The sequence below is a fragment of the Lissotriton vulgaris genome, chromosome 7, assembly GCF_964263255.1.
Source record: "Lissotriton vulgaris chromosome 7, aLisVul1.2, whole genome shotgun sequence".
Taxonomy (NCBI): Eukaryota; Metazoa; Chordata; class Amphibia; order Caudata; family Salamandridae; genus Lissotriton; species Lissotriton vulgaris.
The window spans coordinates 716,619,382-716,642,000 of NC_141695.1; the positions used below are offsets into that span (position 1 = coordinate 716,619,382).

The 22,619-nt window shown below is 44.9% G+C and overlaps 1 protein-coding gene across 1 annotated transcript in view; it reads left to right on the forward strand.

Moving 5' to 3' along the window:
* The first annotated feature begins 1,058 nt into the window (after positions 1-1,058).
* The window catches only part of GNA13 (G protein subunit alpha 13), a 201,225-nt gene continuing 179,664 nt past the window's right edge, over positions 1,059-22,619 (forward strand). The window contains exon 1 of the mRNA XM_086930946.1: positions 1,059-1,511. Coding sequence (XP_086787072.1) covers positions 1,229-1,511 — 283 coding nt within the window. The 5' untranslated portion in view covers positions 1,059-1,228. The remainder of the gene's footprint in view (positions 1,512-22,619) is intronic.

Sequence of the window (22,619 nt, forward strand, 5' to 3'; positions counted from 1 at the left end):
CTTTCAGACACACAATGCCACTCACACCCACGCAAGCCCACTCTCACACATGCAACGCCACACTCACCCATGCAATGCCACTCACACACGCAACGCAACTCACACGCAGCGCCACTCACCCACGCAACTCACCCATGCAACGCCACTCACCCACGCAACGCCACTCACCCACGCAACAACAATCACACATGCAACGCCACTCACCCACGCAACGCCACTCACTCAAAGGCACTCACACCCACGCAGTGCCACTTTCACCCACACTGTGCAGTGCACAAAAGGTCTCGCAGTAGGAAAGTTGGAGCTATTGGTTTTGTAAATGACAAAGCCCTTTATGTTTTTAAAATGAAAACAAAAATAAAAGGCATTGCTATTTGCAATTGTAATAGCTCCAACTTTCCTACTGCGAGACCTATTGGCAACGCCAGTGCTTGTTTTAAGTGCGTTTTTGTAGATAAAAATTGGTAATCTTCTGCTATAATCAGGAGTGATGACATATAGGAGCAGCTGTACAGGCTCTATTTCGGGGTAGTCCATCTTAAAGGGACTGCACATAGAGATGTAACATAACAAGGAAAAAAACTTCAAAAGAAGGCCCAAATCAAAGCTTTAAAAAATAATATGCAATTTAAAAACAGACGGTATTAATGTAATTTAAAACAGTTGTGGGATACTGTTTTAACAAAGTTATTAATTTACTTTGAGTCTTAAAAGCTCACACACCTGGAAGGATACCCGTAAAAAAGGGAGAAGTTGTCATTAGCTCTTAGGAAACTATCACATGAGACTGATGGCTCTTTTAGGACATGCGTGCTCGTCCTTGTACTCAGGGTGTTGGCTGTCGTGCATGTGCGTTCGGGCTTTAGTATGCGTCGGCAATCGGCCTGTTCACGCGCAGGCCGGTTGTTAGTTCAGCAGTGAAAGGAGCTTCAGCGCTCTAAACTGCGCAGGCGTTGTGTACCGCCATAATAGATTTGGGCAAAATATTACTCGTAGGGTAGGATAGTAGACTGGGGAAGCTAAGCTCATTTTAATCAATCTTCGCCAGCGGCCATCTTAGGAACGGGCGAAACAAACCCGCCCACATTGGTGTCATGCAGTTCTGCGCGCGCGCTCCCGTGTTCAGGATCAGAGCTGGCGAGAGGACGGCGGAGGTTGCGGGCCGGGCCTCTCAGGGCGGGTCGTGCGCGCTCCTTTCTTGGCCTCCCTCGCATGAAGCTCTGCAAAGATGGCGGACTTCCTGCCCACCCGTTCTGTGCTCTCCGTCTGCTTTCCACACTGTGTGCTTAATACCCGCGAAGCCGAGCAGCAGCGAAAGTCGCGGGAGATCGATAAGAGCCTTTCACGGGAGAAGACCCATGTCAAACGGCTTGTGAAGATCCTGCTGTTGGGTGCGGGCGAAAGCGGCAAATCCACCTTCCTCAAGCAAATGCGCATTATTCATGGGCAGGATTTTGACACACGGGCAAAGGAGGAGTTCAGGGCGACCATCTACAGCAACGTCATTAAGGGTGAGGCTACAGCGGGTTCTTTTGGGGGGTTACCTGGGTCAGGGGACAAGGGGGCGGGACACACCCACGGCTCGAGGGTACTTACGGCAAGTCAAGCCTAATGCGAACTTATGAGCCAACTTCATCGAGTAGGGGCGGGGGTATACTTGTGCACAGACAGTGCTGGGTGGGCACACCCCAGCTCATCGGAGACAACGGTGCTTTGTAGGCTCTGAGTTGATTGAGGACCCCCATAACATTGAGATGTTATAGGAGTGAGGGTCTGGATTCGCATGTGCGAGACTGTCCCTAATAAAGTAGGAAACGTAATTGTTTATCAGTGCTACACGGATATGACCCAGAGGTCTACGAGTAGGTAAGATGAGGTCAGACTCGGAAGCTATGTTGGGAGTTCTGAACTAAAAGAGCGCAGACTAAGAAGTGGAAACTAATAAAGGTTAGGGAGTACAGGGGATAGTCGCAGCATAACGAGCGTAGACCATTAAAGTTTATGGTTATTGAGGGTGTTCATCAGAAATGGGCGCCTGAAAAGTGAGTCAGATGAACACAAGGCAAGGAGAGCAGTAAACTGTAGGCAAACGTTGAGGGAGTACCTGAGCCACATTGACTCAAGGTGTGGAGTAAAGGACTAGGTGTAGAGGTGTCATTGTTTTGTTGGATAGCTAACTGTTAAGAGGAAGAGTAGCCGGAGGCATGTTGGGATTGAGGGTCACTGTCCGATGAAGAACGTCCCGGCACGCCATTGCCGGGTGGTGAAGGGTTACCCGTAGAATGAGCAGATGCATAACGCTCATGGATTCCAACCACTGCAAAGACTATAGGTTAGTCGTTTTGATTGTAGGGAGAGCTGCGGTTACTTAGCGAAGATCACACCATGGAGGGACAGAGGCCAACACGCTAAAGACGGACAGAAAACACAAGTCGAAGGGCGTAAGCAGTCCTGTGCGAGTTCAGCTGTTTGGACTTTAGTGCGCTCAACTTAATGATGGGGCGCAACTCGTTTTAAGTCAAAGCTGTACAGTAGGGGCGTGGCACGGTGCTTGGTCCTGAAGACAAACTGTCTTGCAGGTCTTAAGGCTGTTAGGGAGCGATTTCTTTGGACGGTGCATCAAGCACCAGTGTTATTTGGATGTTTGATCAATTAACTAGGTGTGTCTGGTCCCTTTAGTCCTGTCACTTACTGATGCCGTATGAGTAAAGGCTAAAACTTTGCGATGTGAAACCAAACGGAAGGTATGAGACCTTCAGTGATTTGTATAAAATGTTTGAGGGCGACTTTAAAAATTCTTACGATTGATGTGGAGGAGAGAGTAGTGCTAACTTCTTACCTGTGAATGGCGTCGGATCCGTTGGAGTACACGAGAGCAAAAACACTCCATTTGGTTTCGAAAGTGACATACTGAAAGCTCCAACCAGTTCTTTTGAAACCACTGCCTTGGCCTCGGTACAGAAGGCTTTATTTATACTCTCCGCGTATGGTCCCATTTTTTTTCTCCGTCCCACTGGTATTCGCTTAACTGTTTACAGTGCTAGAATTGGGAGCCTGTCTGCTTTTCTATAACTGTCGCATTTTTAAAATTGATTTTTTGTTTGACATTCAGTGGATTATACTGTTCGTTTATCGAGATCGACGTATTTCTAGTTGTATGAAAACATTTTGCAACTTTTTCAATAAAAAAAATGGAGTGCCATTTTTTTAATACTTTGTATTATTACCTATTAAAACAGTGAAATAGTGAAAACAAGTAAACAGTTGCACATTTTCTAGTGCAGCCGACACGCTGTTTATTAATTCTTTACTCTGGCCCTCTATGTCGGCTCCCCCACTTGGTTATCTTAATCGTGACGTGTTTAAAGAGATTTATATAAGATTATTTGTGACACGAGCTGAGGGAGTACATTCAGATGCAAATGTTTAATCTTGGACTAACATCTCAAGATCTTATCTTCGAAATTAATTGCTGTATTACCACAGTACTGGGACTTTAACATATTGCCACAACCTAACATTTGCAGTCGATCGTCTCTACATATCCTTGTTTTAAGAGAGCAGATACTCGTATAGGGTTTTGGCCTGCCATGTTTAGTTTCTCTTTCGTCAGCATTTCAATTAGACTATTCGAACATTAGCTCTGAGGATTTTACATCCTGTTTCTATTTACACGACAACATTAATAAAACGTGTTAATTAAACCCAATTCAGAAAAGCTATTTCTAACACCAGAGGCTCAAACAAGTGCCTGGTGCAGTAGCAACAACATTATCTCTAAATCTGAAGAGTATGCGCTCGCTAGAAATATTCATGGCGCACTGCAATAATCCATATTCATCTATTCAGCCATTAAGTTGCCGAATCAGTAATTGCAAGTCAGATGTTTCTAGTCCATGAGATCTCTTCCTAGCACTAGTCCCCCTCTGCACCTCACAGCAACTAGAAGTATCCTATAAGTAACCAAGAGACTCGATGTGCCACAGCGAGTGGTCTTCCAGTGTGCATCTGACTTTAATATTGATTGAAACATCACTGCTTACCTCATTCAGCCAGCTTCACAATTGTGTCCCACTTACTCTTTTCAATGTTATTAAAATAAACAGCTCTCTCAAATAATTGCAACCCGCAGTCGCCTTTTGGGGTAGACAAGGCATTTTTCATGACTCCCCTCACCTTCTAACTTTTTTCAAGATTGCCACCATTTTGACAGATCTTTACTGATGATGGTTGGGTTATGAATACCACTAAAAAAAATCAATCTTCTAAAATGTGGTTTGCATGTGTTTATCTTGCTGTGTGTTAACCTTCAGCATACTAGCAGTTCCTATCAGAAATAACCCAATACCACCTTGATTGTCATCTTTTCCTGGTGTTCTTTGCGAACATCCTTGTACATGTTCTTGGTATAACCACTGTTGCTTCCTTTGCCTCAGTAATACCTTACTCTGTTGTTCCACTATAGTCTTGCTACACGTACATTGCACTCAAGGAAGTTGATGGTGCTACCAATGTCGGGCAAGATATTGGAGGGCTGATCATTTGCACTTTTATAACAAATTCAGTTGATGGACCAGGGAAGATTTCCAGACTTTGCCGCTGTTTACCCATCTTCAAGTGACCTCAGGCGCTGTGCTGTCCTAACAAGCAATGGACCTATGTTTCAAGGACAAACATTTATGAGATCTGGATAATCAAAAGGAAGGACACTTTGTGTACTTTTTATTTTTTTAAGCAGATCTTATGGTTTTCTGATAAAATAGTAGTAAATTATTCATGTCGTTTTTTTAAACGTACCAACTTTTAGACAAGCAACTTTAATGCAAATTCATTGAGTCGGTTAGCTTACATTTTCTTTTTTTACAGTACTTTATAATTATTGTGTAAGCATGGTACTACTGTTGACTAGCACCACTATTTTCATCTGTTCTCTGCAACACATTTTCAGTTTAACTATTTTGTTGTTGTCAATAGGCTGGTGCTATTGGTCTCAAGCAGCACTTTATATGTGCTGATACACTCCGCCTGCCTATAACAGATTGTCTGTTTTGTCATGTTTGATTATCAATACTTAATATTCCTAGGTGGGCTGGTAAGCAACTCGAGTAGATATCGATTGGTTCTTGCTCTGCCAGTCGCACTAGCTCCCACCTACATTGCAGCATTTGATTGAAATGTATATGGTATTGTGTGTCACACTCTCAGCGTAGGAGTAATCAAGTTTATCTGTTTCTTAGTTTCTTGGTTGCTTGTGGGTAGTTCCCTCTGACCCAAGGGATTTTGATATGAAATCCAAAAATTGACACTGTTAACTTAATAACACTGTGCCCAACCAGCACTCCTTGTAGATTGTATTCTTCCCGTTGGCACTATGTTTCTTTATACTTTCATGGAAATAAAAACCACAAGCCTTTATGTGTGTTTTTTTACCAAGTTCATTATTTAGGCATTGATTGTTATTTCACAATTGTGGCATTCAAGGTTTTTTCAAACATGAAATCAATCTTTGTTCGCCAAATTGTATTTTCAATCATACATGTTGACTGTATCAAGATGTTTCAAACATTGTACATTCCATCCCTATGCATTTCGGGACTGAGCCCTTCATCAGGGTACGTAAATTCAATCGGTAAAAAAGTTTTGTCTAACACTGTCCAGGAACCGTAACACTAATGCCGAGTGTTACGGTACATAACCCCATGAAAAAACACTAAATTGGCGACACTGGGTGAAATGCATTCCCTAAGAGAATAAGAGAGGCCCAATTAGAGACCCAACGAGGTTCATTTAGACAGTGAAAGATTTTCAAGAACTTTCGACACCCATTGAAGGGGTACAAATATTTGAGTAAGAAGGCAAAACAGAGTGAATATTTTTTAATGCACCTGGAAAGGGATCATAAGCCTTTCAACAAAGCATAATAGACCCACAAAAGAGAGCATAGAGAACCGTTAATAGAGAAAGTAAAAAAAGACTTGCTCGAAGAAAGAGAAAAGATAAGATACTCTCGTCTGCCCATATCCAGTACCGATTTGAAAGTCTACAGACTGAATTATGTGTTCCTTCTTAGAATGTTTGGTCTCTACCAAATGGGTTTTCCTACTACACAAGCAGTATTGCTATCCTTTGGCACCCAGACCCCCTTGTACCAAGTAAAAATATTTACTTTAGTTTTTCTTATTGTTTTTTAAGTAATGAGAATTGATTCTCTGGAGAACCCATTAAATGCTTGGGCTAAGCTAGTGCATCTATGGTCCACACAAGTAGATTAGCAATGTGATGAGGATAACCTAAAGTTAGTAGTATTTAGTTAAGTCCAGCCAACTTCTGAATCATTTGGCGTAGTTGCCTGTGCAAGTACACTCTGATATTGCGTATAATACATCATTAAACACATTTGGAGGGCTCTGAAAGCAAGATCCTGCCCCAAATCCATAAAACAGTTTAACTTGCTCCCGGTGGCAGCTGGAGTGAAATGCAAACAAACATTTACAATGCAACGGTCTCGCCTTTGCAAAAGTTAGAGCTATTGGCATTGTAAATGTCAAACTTTTTATTTGTGTTGGTTTTGAAAACCGATAAATATATGGCATTGTCCTTTACCATGCCAATAGCTTAATCTTTCGCAAATGTGAGACCTATTGCATTTCGCTGCCGGTGCAAGAAAAGTGTGGGTTGCAGGACGAGATAGGATGCATGCATATTCCTCTAACAAGATAAGCAATAGTGCTGGGGTTTGACTTCACCAAGTGTGAGGGGGTAGAGGAAGAGGTGCGGATGGGGATTAGGCACATGGACAACGACGGGCTGGGTTAGTCTCACAAACAGCCGGCGAGCGGGCGGGGTTAGGCGTACGGACAATGACGGACGGGCAGGTGGTGATTAGGCACATGGACAGCAGCTTTAGACACAAAGATAAAAGCCGGCGCAGTTATGCACTCAGACAACGGCGGATGTGGTTAGCCACACGGACAATGGCGGTGGGTGGGGTTAGGCACACTAAAAGGCACAGGTACAACGGCAGGTGGGTGGGGTTATGCCCACAAACAATGGTGGGGCAGGTGGGGTTAGGCACACAAGACAATGGCGGGTGGGGTTATGCACACAGACAACAATGGGAGGACAGGTGGGGTTATACACACGGACAACCGCAGTTAGGGAATATGCACACGGACAACAGGGGGTGTGCAGATGGGGATACGCACACGAACAATGGAGGGTGGCCAGTTGGGATTCTGCACAAGGACCGCAGCAGGAGGGCAGGCAGGGTTATGCACATGAAAAACATTGGATAGGTTGGGTTATGCACATAGACAATGGTAGGTGGGTGGGATTATGCACACGAACAACGGCCGGATGGAGATAGGCACAAAGACATCGGAGGATGAACGGGGATATGCACAAGGACAACAACATGCACAGTAATGTACACAGAGAATGGCAGGTGGTGTTATGCAAACAAACAATGGCTTTATGCACAGCAACAAAAGCAGGGTTAGGCACATGGACAACGGTGGGCAGGGTTAAGCACAGGGACAACGGCGGGCAGGCGAGATAATGCATACAGACAACGGTGGGTAGGTTATGCACACAAAAAATGACAGAGGGATATGCACATTGACAACCAAGGGTGGGCGGGGTTAAACACACTGACAACAGGGTGGGCAGATGGGGTTAAGCACACGGACAACAGAGGGTGGGCGGGCGGGGTAAGGCACACGGACAACAGAGGGCGGGCGGGGTTAGGCACACGGACAAGGTGCCCGGTTGCTACAGACGCCTTTCCGGTTGTCAGGGGCTGACTGGATGTGACGTCAAAGGGAGGGCACCTTCTTGCAGGCAGCTGCTCGGTCGGGTTGGTTCTATTGGGAAGTAAACCAGGGGGGAGGAGATCACACAACAGTTGGGGAAGGGAGGGCAGCGTGAGCGCTATTATAAACGCGAGGGGAGGGAGGAGAGAAGGGACGGGTGAGAGCTCGGGGCACCGATACCAGCACGAGGGCTAGTGAGCATTCAGGGAGGGTGAGGGCATAAGGGCAAGAAAACAATAGCGCAGGAGTAGGAGAGAGCACGGGAGCGTAGAGGATAGAAGCGGGGTGGTGGGGAGGAAACCAGGGCAGGCGAAGAACGCAAGTGCGTTTCACTAACTCCCAGGGCACAAGTCCTAAACAAGCGCTCGCCATAACAGACCGTTTCCTCTCTTTCTGCCTTCCCTTTGAGACTGGCTTGGCCTGACTTATGTTTGTGGTAAAAGCTTTCTTATCTTCTTTATGGGGCTAAACAGATGGCCCCATAAAGAAGATAAGAAAGCTTTTACCGCAGCAGTAAGGCAAGTAAGCCAGTCTGAAAAGGAGTGGGCTTAAAGAGAAAGAAGAACGTCCCTAGGACCTCTTCTCCATTGGCTGCCACCTTTCAGCATGAACGGTGACGCTAGCCAATGGAAAAGAGGAGCGGGGCTTAACCTCGCTAGTGAAACTCACGCTATCTCATTAAGTCTCGCCAGCGAGACTGCGCATGTGTGCAGTCTTACGCTAGCCAAGACCTAAAAAAAACTGTTGCACCTAATGATTTTCAGAAAGCCATTCAGTTTTCTAAAATCCTCTTTAAAAGAAGTCGATTGTGCCAGGTCTTCTGCCTTAGACATGCTCCTAACTATTCTCGTTATTATGCAGCACCTAGAGAAACAGTTCATTCATTGGTGGCATTATATTTGATTTTCATCACTCGTCTGTCATTGCAAATCATTGCTCCATTAATACCATTGGATAATCATTAAATTCTACTCAATGCTGTAACCTTGGTCTAGTTAAGCATGTTTCGTCTGCATCACACTTTCGAAGCTACTGGCAACAGTCTGTGCATACGTTTCTCATGTCACATCAGACTCAGCACATATCTGAAGGGTCTACACAGGTCTGCTGACGTTTGACTTTTGGGAACTGGTCTACTTACTTGTCCAGTTGTTTAACAAGGGATACTTTTTTATCGTGGGCAGAATTCAGGTATTTCCTTATTCTGTTGTAATGCATAAGCTGTCGCCTTAGGACAAGAGTCTGGAAAAGAGCCGTGGCCTTGCTACAACAGGATAATATGCCTATTCCTAAAAGTTACTGAAGAGAAACGGGCATAATACGTATGCATTTTACAGTTGCTTGTTTATTACAATGGTAAGGTAGATTATAATGGCTTCATTTCACATATATTTGAAGTGAAGTCCCTGATTCTTTGTAGAGGAAGCGATCAATACCTTTTAAACGCTAGACTTCTTTCTAACTTTCCTCTTTTCCCTAAAGGATTTTAAACTGAATTATGACCTGTTTCTTATCGATGGAGATATTCGTCGAACTGTTGAATTAATAATACATTTACATACAGAGGGCAGTTTTATTTTCAGGGATTGCTCGGCCTTCTTAAACTCCTTTAACCAATCCAGCTTTCTGAAAATGAGCTGCCTTTATCAGTTCAGGTAAAATTTGGTTTAATGTACGAGCCTGCCCCTAAGCACACATCCTGTAGTTGTCGTATTATTCTCTTCAGTACCAGTAAGTTGGCTATAACTATATCATTAAGCACATCTGCTGAAGGATCGGAAGAAATGCTTGAGAATGGTATCTACTAATGTATTGACATCCAGTTCTGAACTCTTTCACACATTTTAGTGGGTGTAAAGATGTACACATTTCAGATGAGTGTTGGGTTTGTAAATAAGATGTTTAAAAAAAAAACCACATACCTACCCATCAGAGACAATCAGCTTGTCGACGATAGTAGAAAGTAATAAAAAACAATGGGGGAAAGTGATCATTTTGTTAAACGCAAGTATGTAACGTCCGTGTGATAAAACGTGGCATACGTCATTCAGTGAATGGTGGTTATAATTCATGTTGGTATCTATTGGCGTGTTATGCAGTTTAGTTTACGTTATTGTCATATTTGTAAAATATTTTACTGTTCCTTCGTATGTTGTCCGTTCATTTAGTGAAAACCTAGCAACACAGCAAAAATGCAGCAATTTAGTCTAAAGTTTGAATGGAAATGAAGCATATTGAATCATATAATGGAAAAAGGAGCATGGACCTAAAATTGATCATTACGTTAGCTGGAAGGCATGCCTGCCTGCTTTCAATGGAGTACCCCTCTGTAAACCAGTTTGTGATGGTGTATGCTATTCCTACGTGTTTGAGTTGCCTATTTAAATTTGTATGTTTGAAGATGTGTGATCTGATACTAATGTTTAAATTGCACAAGTTTACTAATACTGTTTTGTAACATAGTTGAGGAGAAAAATCTGCTTGGTTTTGTCCCATTAAAGCAATATATAATTGGAGTGGCATGGTTCAGAGTCCTGTAGCAAACTTGGTTGGCCAATTCTTGATGCAGTCAATAACTACTCGGGAACTACATTTTGAGCTCCTTTTTAGGTTTCGCCTGGCGATCCGCTGCACAGCAGCGTTCGCGCAGGCAAAAACTTTAGTTTACAAGTATGGGGCTTTGTCCCGCCTCTCTGTTCCTTATGCTAGCTCCATAAATGGAGGCTAGCCATTGGAACAGAGATGCGTCACTCAATCCCCGAGCAGATTCGTGGGCGTTCCTGCAATTTTTTTTTTTTCGCAACCCGCCCCTTTTAGAATGTCATGCGGCGGTGGGCGGTAGTTATTTTTTTTTTCTCGCCATGTTTTTTTATTTCCAATGTGTCTGTTGCCTGTGGAACTGCCCCAAGAGTGCCCTCCAGCTGTCCACTCCGCAGCGGTAAGGTTGCCCTTTTTCGCGTCTACCATGCAGAGAGCAGGGTCCGTTAGCGGTGGCTCCCAACTGAACTGTTTCTTTCCCGCGCCTCATGAATAATACAGCAGGCGGAAGCCAATGAACATGTGTTAAGAGTCGCACAGCGAGAGCAGGAATCAGCATTTTGACCGGCCTCTTGTCACCGCGCGAGAAACACGAAGTGATCATGATGTATGTTTTCTGAATTTGCCGTGTCAGAGAGAAATGTCTTCTTGGATTTGCTGCCGAAATGGGACAAGGGCGAACTTTTTCCATTGACGTGACCCTGCGAGGCAAACCAGGTTTCAGTGGAACAAGTGAAAAGAAGGGTAAAAAATATTAAGTATTCTGTTATGAATCTGCCGCGTAGAGAGCTGGAGGATATTACCATGTGGAATTAGGCAGCCCCTGCTAACAATACTCTGGACCGTTCCTAAAGTGGAAGGGCGTACCAAGGTTGGCCCTTTTACAGTGCTTAATTTGTAAACCATGTGTGCTGGGCCCAAAGTTTTGGTCGGATGCCCGCAGCTGGCAGAGTTCGCCCATTTTCACTGCTTTTCAATTTTTCTTTCTTATACATTTTTGTTTTTCCCTCTTTTGCTCTGAATGAAAGTCTTATGTGGAAAAATAAGCGCCTGTCCCCAAATATGAGTGCTGCTGGTCCCCACCGGCAACCGTTCAAATTAAGCACCAGAGACTACTGTGGAAACGTCATGCACAGCGCAGACTTTGTACTATTGATCTGAAGGCTCGGAGTTATAAACTACATTCAGGGGCATTTGGTATTATGCGTCAATTAAATACAAAAATATGCAGCTGCGTTGAACCTCGTATGCAGCAAGGAATGACAAAGTGGCAAGGAAAGATACATTATGTGTCAAGGGAAGAAATGTAAATACATTACTCGGCTTTGTGTGCAATTAAAGGCACATTATTTTACGTGGCGTTTTTTGTGGTATTAATATTATTAAAAATGTTCATCTTAATATACGTTGTAAATGACCATATGGAACCTCTGGCTCAAATGCTGTAATAAAGCGTAGCTCTTGTAAAAGTAAATTCGATGCAAGCAGCAGATCACAATCAAAATGTTATTTACCAACAATTCAGGTGTTGTTTTGCATGGAAACTCACATGGACACACCCGTTTCTGGCTCCCGGTATGAAATAGTCTGTATGCATTATAAAAATAATGTTGCACTCTGCAGAAAGGCAGCAGACATGCCCGCATTTATGTCCACTGTTATATAAGACGTGCCTTGTTTATTCTGTGCACGGCAGTTACATTCTAAATTTAGACTTATGTTTTGGGAATGCAGTGTTCACACTTGCCAAGGCCCAAAATAGTTTTCAAACCAGTAACATGCTTATTTGAAAACATTGTCTGCTAAGTAAACAGTAATATGTGTCAATAGAGAAACAAGCTATTTTTATGACAAGGAACATATCTTTGATTTCACCCTGTTCAAATTACGTTCAGGTATTTAAGGATTTTGTTTCCTAGGTCAGTGGGCAATATTAGATGTTTACCCTATGTTGTCTAACTGATCACCTCTTTAAATGCCTGAATACAATATTCGGTAGATGGAGATTGAGCACTTAACATGGTTTTGAACACCATGAGCAAGATCTTTGATTGCTTTTGATCCATTTTAATTGCAAACAGATTTTGAGTGAAAAATTGTCTGATTATGTGGCAAATGATGGAGTACAGCCTACAGGACCAGTGTGGCACAATCATATACACACAAGAAAGACCTAAACATAGAATCAAATTATTCCATGGAGTTTCCTATATTATATAAGTTGCTTGCTGTGACACTGCCTCAAAAGCGCTGGTGAGAGGGAGTAGGAGATAGTGGGGTTGGGAGTCATTTTAGATGGAAAGGAAGAACTAGCTCTTCTCAAAAGGTTCCCTGAAAGGCTTGGAGGACATATGAACCATACTGAACCATACATTAAATACGAGGGGCTTGGGCGAAAAGGGCTTTTGCCCCACCTCCCCGCTCCTATCAGCTGCCATGGGCTGGTTGGGCAGTGGATCGCTGTCTACTTCATCTGGAGAGTTCCACTGGCCACCCAAAGGCGTTTTACAGCTTGATGAGGTTGTATTTATTTTGGTATTACTTTCTGTGCAACCTGCTGCCCTGTCTTGATCTGTCCCCTTGCAAGGTAACTATTAGCAAGGGATGGAGCCTTAAACATGAAATACTAATGCACAGCAGGGGTGTTATGCACCTCTTGTGTACAACGAAAGTCGGAGCTACAAGCGAATGAGTACATAATTAAGTGAGGTATGATATATGTTCGACACAATATAAGAATGATATTTACTTTCAGAGTAAAAAAAATGTTAACAGTGGTTTGTTTTTTTGGGACCTCTTTGTGTGGGACTTTTTTGGGGTGAGGATTGTAATCCTTGCTCCCCTGCCCCCCGTTGCTCGTGCTTGCTACCCTCTCCCTCAGTGCTTGTTCCCCTGTCCCCCGTTACTTGTGCTCGCTGTCCTGCCCCCCTTGCTTGTGCTTGCTCCCCCCGTTGCTCGTGATTGCTGTCCTCTCCCCCTCCTCATTGCTTGTGCTTGCTGTCCTGCCCCCTCGTTGCCTGTGCTTGCTCTCCTGCCCTGCTATTGGCATTGTAAATGACAATGCCATTTATTTATGTTTTTAAAAAAAAACTAATAAAAATGTCATGAGCAATGCCAATAGCTCTAACTTTTGCCAAGGCGAAGCCATTGCATTGTAAATGCTTGTTTTTTTCTTGGGGAACTGATGTACATCAGCAATTGGTAGACTTTATTATTAATCATTTACTGTAGAATGAGGCACTACCTCACTGCTGTGAACTGGATAACCCATTTCCTCGCTGACTGAGTCCGTCTTCATGTTGCTTCCTCCCTTTTGGTTTGGAAGTACCATATTCCTGCACAGCTGGTGTCCCTCAAGGCATCAACATCACACCTCTTCTGTTAGGTATTTACTGTAGCATACTAGCTATCCTCCTTTTCTCCTTCAACCTCAACTTTTAGAACACACAACATACTGAAGCTTAAAAATCGTCCGATCTCGACTATCGCCCATCGGTAATTGATCCATGAGAACTAGGCACATCACTAATCTACTTAGTCTAAGTGAGAAATTTAGGAGTGTTCATGTACTCGGTCTCTCCGTCTTCGTGCAAATAGTTTTCGTGCTACTTCAGGTTCGTGATCCACGTTTGCCAAATTTGCCATTATCTCTGTTTCCCTCAGAAATTTCAAGCCTCACTTCCTTAGTGCTTTCCCACCGTGAATATGCCATCCGGCTATACTTCTGAGCTACTCTTTTCTTACCTCGCAAATTACAGAGACTGAAGATGCAGGTGTGAGAGCTTCTGTCTCCCTCCCACTTTGATCTTGGCACGCTTCCTCCTTGGACTTTTTCACAGATCGCAGATATGAAACATTTAAAGGATCGTGGATAGGAAGTCACACATTCATATATATATTTATTCAGGCATACGGATTGTGTGTGTGTGTGTGTGCGTTTTTGTGTGAGCGAGCAGTGGCTTGTTTCTCGCCTCCTTCTCTCCACAAGTACGGACACAGACCAGATAAAAGTGCAATTATTTTATTTTCAGCAGCTTCGTCGCCATCATAACGTTTCGGCTTCCCTGAGCCTTGATAATCAAGGACAAAATCTTGTTGCTCCTGTCTGCATACATTTATGATCTAGACAACAGGATAAGAAAAAGTGTTTGTACATCCATGTGCAGTGACTATCTGTTCTCACACTTCTACCCAGCAAGTGTTTGGGCACATTTAACGGTTTACTGCTCCATGTTTGGAGCACATCTCACTATGTGATGCCTCCATATAGACAAAACTGCATCAAACACTGTACCATGCTCCAAAAGGTCAACTGGAATCCGATGTTAATTGTAGTACTTTGTGGTTGTGTTAGGGTTATAAACAACTGTGTAATTTTTGCACTGGAGTGGAGAGGGATTCCACCCCTAATAGACTTCCTCCCCACGGTACTTGAACATTATATGTTAGTTGTTGACAAAACTCGTATCTGCTTGAGCTTGGCCTTGTCCGTGGGATAAGGAGTAGGCTATTTCATTGTACTGGAACCATACTCCACTCGCACCCTCGCAGAAGGTTGTGTTTCATGGAAGAGCAGCCTTCTGCCTACTTGTCGGTAGTTTGTTACTCCTGGCTTGATCCCTTTTTAGGTCTCGCCTACTCAGCGCACAAGCGCTGCATAGGTTAAAGACCTATAGAAATTGCTTCGGCTTTTCAGCCATAAACATGCACACATTGCATTGCTTTCAATGGCAATGCGTGCACGTTTGGCGATTCCCTTGCAGGAGCAAGCTTTGGCAACATGTTTGCTCGCTCCCGCAAGGGAATCGCTGTGTGTTCTCTTGCACTCCCTCCCCCCCCCTCCCACATGTTAGCCGTGTTTGTGTTTCAGCGTTTGTTTATATTTGCAAATTCTAGGCTCTCGCTGTTCAGTGGTACTCGTCACATGTACAGTAGGTACTTAATACTGTTATACCTATTGAAGCTAAAGAGCCAGGAAAAAGGATATTGTTGCGGCAACTAGAAACTCCTAATTACTTTGAAGAACGCATTGATCGCGACCAGTGGGTGCTCGAGGAGAGCAGCGCGTAATTTGAAGGGGCTCGAGGCGTCGCCGGAGCATCCCTGCCTCTGTAAAACACATAATAGAATAATCTCTCATCTTTCTTGGGGAAAACTTTAAGCCGCTCTCATGCCACGTGTATAGAATGAAATGTCACTCTAGGCATTAGGTCATCTGCATAATAAGTAAACTTAAACCGGCCTCTTAATTAATCTTAGTCTTCCCCTCCCCTACACAATTTCCCATCAAAGCAACAGATTAATTGTATCTGTCAGCGGCATGATATTTCGTCTTTTCAAAAAGGGTGTGCAGATTTTCAGTTTTTCCAAGAGGAGCTCTAAACGTAAATCTTCCCTGACGTGACTGGCAAAAATATTTCTGACCGGGCTGAAAAGGACAGAAAAAAAAGTTATACCCTGGAAACATGATGTCAAGTCGTGTACCGCCTTAACAATGGCTGCTCTTTTCATAAACGCTAGATTTCACGCAGCACATGCTCGGCACTCGGGCAACATTTTCTTTTCCCCTTTCAGTCTGCCCTTCAGTCTAGCAAGCCCATCAAACAGCAAAATGGCCAGCGCGGTCCAGAAAAAAACATGGACTCCCTAATTGTTACACTCCAGCGTGTCCTGAACCTGATCATTCGCCAAAGAGTGGTGCAGATGAGATTCCTGTAGCTGGTTATAAATTGATAATCTAAATTAATTCATTCAAGCAGAAATCGATTCTGTAACACCTTCAGAGCTTGTAATAATGCTTACTTCCTACAGCTAAGCAGCATTCTACCTTTCATAAAGCGGATCGGAAACAGCTGGATCCAAGTGACCTGCGAGCTCATTAAATCTGTTACATTTTCCTTCTTGTAAATGATATTAAACTGAAATATCCTGGCGCTGGGATTTTCACCCCTTTAATTTTATGATGGAAATAACCCAATTTGTAAGACAAAATAACAATCTCCTTGGATTACCTTGCCTTGTTAAAATATTTTATGCATTTTTCATCTACATGGTGGTAATAGAAAAACTTAAACTATCAGTTATTTAAACCACATTAGAGATGTTACTGAGGGTCTGAGCGCCACAAAAATGATTGCCTCTTAAGTCTTTGTCTGCAATGAAAGGCGGATACTTCATAGGTTAGTAAATAAAAGAACATATATATTTTTTTTCAGTCATGCGATGGGCGCATGGGCAGGAATTTGTGACAAGATTTTCTATAGCCACCGGCCTGTAAAAGTGGCACACCTCTATGGGCATGGGCTAATTTGAATGTTGGGATCGTTAAGGCCATCAAATAGTAAGACGGGGGTGGGTTTTCTCAATAATCAAAAATATGCAAATGGTCTGCAATGAATTTAACAATGGCCAAAAAGATGCAAATGGTCTATAGTGAAATTCATTGTGAGTAAATTGATCCCCACATATTTATTCTGAATATTCTTGAATACCCGACTGGATTTTGAGACCAGTGCCCTTTCTTCCTGAATCCTTACAATCTTCCCACAATGCCTTTTTAAAAGGGCCAGACTGGGAACTCAAAGCAGTCCTGGCAATTTTAAAGGGCCAGTCTCCTTTGGGAGGCACTGTGGAGCACTGCTGTTTTTGTTACTGAGGGACGATATTGCAGCACCACTTCAAAACAGGCCCCAGTTACAACAAGCATTGGCATAGCCAATAGGTCTCTCCTTTGGGACCTTATAAGTGTTTAGCCATGCAACAGTTGATGTAGTTGCTCCAAGGATATTGTGCTGCATAACTAAATACTTATAAGGCCCCAAAGACGAGACCTATTGGCTATGCCAATGCTTGTTACTATTACTCTTGCTCTTCCAAAGAATACAACAACTTTTGTTTTTGGTAGATTTTTTTCCTTAGACTAAACTGACTTTTGTAGGCTTATATGAAAATGTTTGCTTTTCTAATGCTCTGGGAGAGCTGAGTGATAGTGTAATGTTAGTAGGTTTTTATGACGTGGAAGTGTTCGTTTTTAACGTTTTAAGTCTTGGGTATTTTACTGTATGCCATGTGGTCCTAATGTTTGGCAAGCGTGTTCACATCCACTGAAGTAGGCAAGAATGAGTTCGAGAAATTTGGGGTGTTTACTTTAGCACTGGGAAGTTAAATGTATTTTTCTTACTTTCTCTCCCTCTTCGTGTGCTGCTTCCCCATCTCATTCCTGCTCTAGCTTCCCCATCCCATGCGTGCCCACTTTAAATTAATCCTCTCCCCGAGGCTCCTTAATTGCTCCTCCCTGCCATATTGGAATGATTAAACAAGCATTAGAAATGCAATAGGTCTCGCAGCATTAGAGTTAGTGCTTTTAGAATTGTTTATGGGTTTTTTTGTAAATCTTTAGCATGAGGTTGAGGGTGAGTGAGGGTGAGGGGTTGAGGGTGAGTGAGGGTGAGGCTGAGGGGTTGAGGGTGAGGGTGAGTGAGGGTGAGTGAGGGGTTGAGGGTGAGTGAGGGGTTGAGGGTGAGTGAGGGTGAGTGAGGGGTTGAGGGTGAGTGAGGGTGAGTGAGGGTGAGGGGTTGAGGGTGGGTGAGGGGTTGAGGGTGGGTGAGGGGTTGAGGGTGGGTGAGGGGTTGAGGGTGAGTGAGGGTGAGGGTGAGTGAGGGTGAGGGTGAGGGTGAGTGAGGGTGAGGGTGAGTGAGGGGTTGAGGGTGAGGGTGAGTGAGGGGTTGAGGGTGAGTGAGGGTGAGGCTGAGGGGTTGAGGGTGAGTGAGGGGTTGAGGGTGAGTGAGGGGTTGAGGGTGAGGGGTTGAGGGTGAGGGGTTGAGGGTGAGGGGTTGAGGGTGAGGGGTTGAGGGTGAGGGGTTGAGGGTGAGGGGTTGAGGGTGAGGGGTTGAGGGTGAGGGGTTGAGGGTGAGGGGTTGAGGGTGAGGGGTTGAGGGTGAGGGGTTGAGGGTGGGTGAGGGGTTGAGGGTGAGTGAAGGGTTGAGGGTGAGTGAGGGTGAGGGTGAGTGAGGGTGAGTGAGGGTGGGTGAGTGTGAGGGTGAGTGAGGGTGAGTGAGGGTGAGTGAGGGTGAGTGAGGGTGAGTGAGGGTGAGTGAGGGTGAGTGAGGGTGAGTGAGGGTGAGTGAGGGTGAGTGAGGGTGAGTGAGGGTGAGTGAGGGTGAGTGAGGGTGAGTGAGGGTGAGTGGGGGTGAGTGGGGGTGAGTGAGGGTGAGGGGTTGAGGGTGAGGGGTTGAGGGTGAGGGGTTGAGGGTGAGTGAGGGTGAGGGGTTGAGGGTGAGTGAGGGTGAGGGGTTGAGGGTGAGTGAGGGTGAGGGGTTGAGGGTGAGTGAGGGTGAGGGGTTGAGGGTGAGTGAGGGTGAGGGGTTGAGGGTGAGGGAGGGTGAGGGGTTGAGGGTGAGGGAGGGTGAGGGAGGGTGAGTGAGGGTGAGTGAGGGTGAGTGAGGGTGAGTGAGGGTGAGTGAGGGTGAGTGAGGGTGAGTGAGGGTGAGTGAGGGTGAGTGAGGGTGAGTGAGGGTGAGTGAGGGTGAGTGAGGGTGAGTGAGGGTGAGTGAGGGTGAGTGAGTGAGGGTGAGTGAGTGAGTGAGGGTGAGTGAGTGAGTGAGGGTGAGTGAGGGTGAGTGAGTGAGTGTGAGTGAGTGAGTGTGAGTGAGGGTGAGTGAGTGAGTGTGAGTGAGTGAGTGAGTGTGAGTGAGGGTGAGTGAGTGAGTGTGAGTGAGTGAATTACCAGACATCCTTACCAGTTAACGTTCAAAGTTTACGAAATCAAAATGCTTTTTAGTAATCCAAAACAATGTACTGCTGCGGCTTACTATACAATAAGTATCATACGGTGCAGAAGTTGGGTCGTGAGCACACATACTGAATCAATAGGGGGTTTAAACTGTCCATGTAAACGTCCATTATTTCATAGAGCATCCTATTGTTAAGTCCCATTAATCCGTGCAAACAAAAGTACAGAAGCACAGGGAGAGAGAGTTTGTTATCAGGATCCACCATTCCGTGATCTTGAGAAGTCGAGTTTACAGCTTGGGCCTGCCTGTTTCACACCAGATCATTAGCCCAGGAAGCACCCTGTCTTCCCATTATCCGTGGAGATGGCCTCGTCGGTGATATTCAGCGATCTTACACAGCAAGCAGTGGCCATGCATGTTTTCAAGAGAGAAGTGGGCAATGTAATGATTTCCGCAGCCCACTATAAATATAACAATTTTAGTTTGGGCCCTGATACTTAGTACTGTTCTGTAGTCATTCTATGGAAATGACGACTGCTCGACAAGCAGAGCAGAAGATGCGAGTTAGTAGTCATTAAAATTCGGCAGTTTCCTGAGCCTGGCCCATGTGATGTCTTTGTTAGCATGCGAGTTACACAACGAGTTCACATGCGGGCAGGGAATCCAGAGCAGCTGCTTACGCAACTGGGCTGCTGACCTAGTTTCACCTTTCACTGAAAAGTTATCACTGCGAGCTCCTATTGTCCCTCTCGGTTATCACATCTATTTTTAGAGCCACCGTCGTTACCTGACACACGACCACACATCACCTAGGCTCTGGAAGTACTGTGCCGAGCATGGAGCATCCCTGGACACGGACACTCGACCCTGGGATCTGACCTGACAGCAGGCGCAGGGCAGCTTCACACAGAAAGCACCCTTTATGAGTCCACGTTTATGCTTACCATGTTCTTGAAGTCAGTACTTTTTGGGGACGCACAAACATCTCTAGGTGTACGGACTTAAATGCAAGAAAAGCGTCAGTCTTGCTGTAGGCTGCGACACGGCGGGAAGGGGAGGGGGCGGAGCGGGTGAGCTGCGCAAGGGACGCAAACCGCGTGGAGTGTAACCGGGGGAGGGGGGGGTGGGCTTGGAGGACGGAGGGTTAGCCTTAGTGTTAGGAAAGACGAGTGATGTGACCGTTGCGGCGATGTTACACGGAAGGAAGTTAGACGGAAGGAAGAGAGGGGAGGGGGAGGAGAAATGCGACACGGCGGGAGGGGGCGGAGCGGGTAAACAAAGACGGACATGCACGCGCCCGTGACTTTTAAGGTCAATGCGCATGCGCATAAGCTTAATGCGCATGCGCATTGACCCTAAAAGTCACGGGCACTGCAAGGAATCGCCACGATTCCTTGCAGTGTGGATAAAGAGTGGATAACTCGCAATACTCTCGCCTTGCTCGATGCGCATGCGCATCGACAGGCGAGACCTAAAAATGTCAGCTTCATTAGGACTCCTACCTGATGATGCATGTGTACACACACTTCATGGTAGGAGGCTGCCATAATACAATGACACCTGGTTCCATCGTACTGGATTTCTTTGGGTTGCTTTTTTTGCCAGTGATCAGCAATAATCTTTTTGCCTCTTCTAAACAACATCTGCAAAGAGCAAAACCCAAAAGATAAAACTGATTAGCTTTGCCAGCTCTTGTTTTTAACAGCAGGTTTCACTTTAATTGGAAAGCGGTATGTTTGTCTGCTAGGTAGTTGGGGTTTTCTTAATCTGAATGGTTTTACAGATGATGCATTGGTACCTTAAAAGGAAAGGGACATCCAGTGAATATCACACCATAGTTCCCTACCCAAAGCAGACCTCCTCAATGAAAAATTGTTGAATTCCTATTGTTGGTGACTGTTAGTAGTGATGGACTTGGTAAAGATACGTTTTTCTCTATACGGATTCCTCCTTTCTTTTTTTCATAATGTTTCATGAGGTTTTCAGTAGTATATGAACAAAAAGAAAGATGAGCAAATTAGCAAAAACATAAATGTCAAGGATTTTAGGTACATTGTGAATTACATCCTCAGGTGTTCGTGGGTGTCTGAAGGATCTGTCTGAATTACACTTGATAAAATGTTGTGAGGATGCATATTTTTTGTGTGTATCCATCATTTTCAGATACAGACAAAGCAACACCAAATTTCGTGACATGAACTACATATAGTATGTGATGGTAGTAACATAAACACCCACACAAGCATTCTGCATTTACGTGTGAAAAGATAAAGCACGTCCAGTGTCTAGAGTGATGGCAGTGAACGATAACTAATGAACAACACTGACCTGCAGTACCATGCAAAAAGGTGTTGTGGTGGGGTTTCGGTGAGACTGAGAGAGGAGTGAAGTATGTCGCAGCAGGAAGGCTATTAATGAAAAAAGGAAGCATTGAGTTCTTGGCAGAGTAGCTGGGGCTTTAAGTGGGCCAATCATTGTGAGGGTGTGTCCAGACATTGCAGGTAAGCATGAATGTGTTGCCAAATAGTCTGATGGTGAGATGAAGGGGGATGCATCATGGCATATAGTTCACTGGTCGTGTCGCAAATCGTAAAGCTCTTGAGCCAGTTCACCACCATAGGGTTCCGGCTGCTCCCCCAGCCCAGTGCAGGCTCTAGCCCCGGTGCCCGGGAGGGGAATGTTCAAACTCATGTGCATCTGCGCATGGTCTGGCAAGGTGTTGGAGAAACATTTTACCTCGTCCAGCCAGGGGAAGAGAGAGAGAAAGGAACCAGCGGTCCAGCCATGACCAGGTAACGTGTGGAGAAGAGTAAAAGGTGTGGCCCGGGAGCTGTGTGTTTTGGTGATACCATGCATCCCTAAGCAAATACTGTGCAGCACCTGTCGCCCGGGGCTTGCCTCCAGTACCCAGTGGAGTCCAACGCGGGATTGAAACATAAATTGAGCCCCCCCCCCAACCATTATATGGTCTTTGTACACCCTGCCCAAAAGTTGCAACAAACTGTGGAAGAACTTTGGGTAATCGACATTAGGGGCATATACATTCAGGGGCAATACAGTGACCTGCCAGTCGGCCAATGACCACCACATACCTCACTTCCGCATCCACAGTGCTTGATAAAAACGAGAAAGGAAGTGAGCAATGGATCAAAATGCATTCTCCACAGGAATCGGAGCTATAATTGGAAAAGTATCTGTGTGGGCCCCAGGCCAAGGCATAGATCGGGACAGGGCCAGTGGACAGATGCGTCTCCTGCAGGAAGCTATTTTTATCCCATCCGAACCAAGTACTGCAGCACCTGTTTACTGATGCCACTGATGTTCAGGTAATATACCAGATCTCCAGCCCACGGGAGTGCATGTTGCAGTTTAGGGGCATTGTATGGTATCAGTGTTACAGAGCGGTAATGCAGTCTTCTACATTGTGTGGGGTGTTAACAAACATCCCACTTCCATACCCCACCCAGCCTGGGCACACCTGGTCTCATTGGCAACCCATTTGTAAATTAAACAAAACACCCAGTACGACAAGTAGACT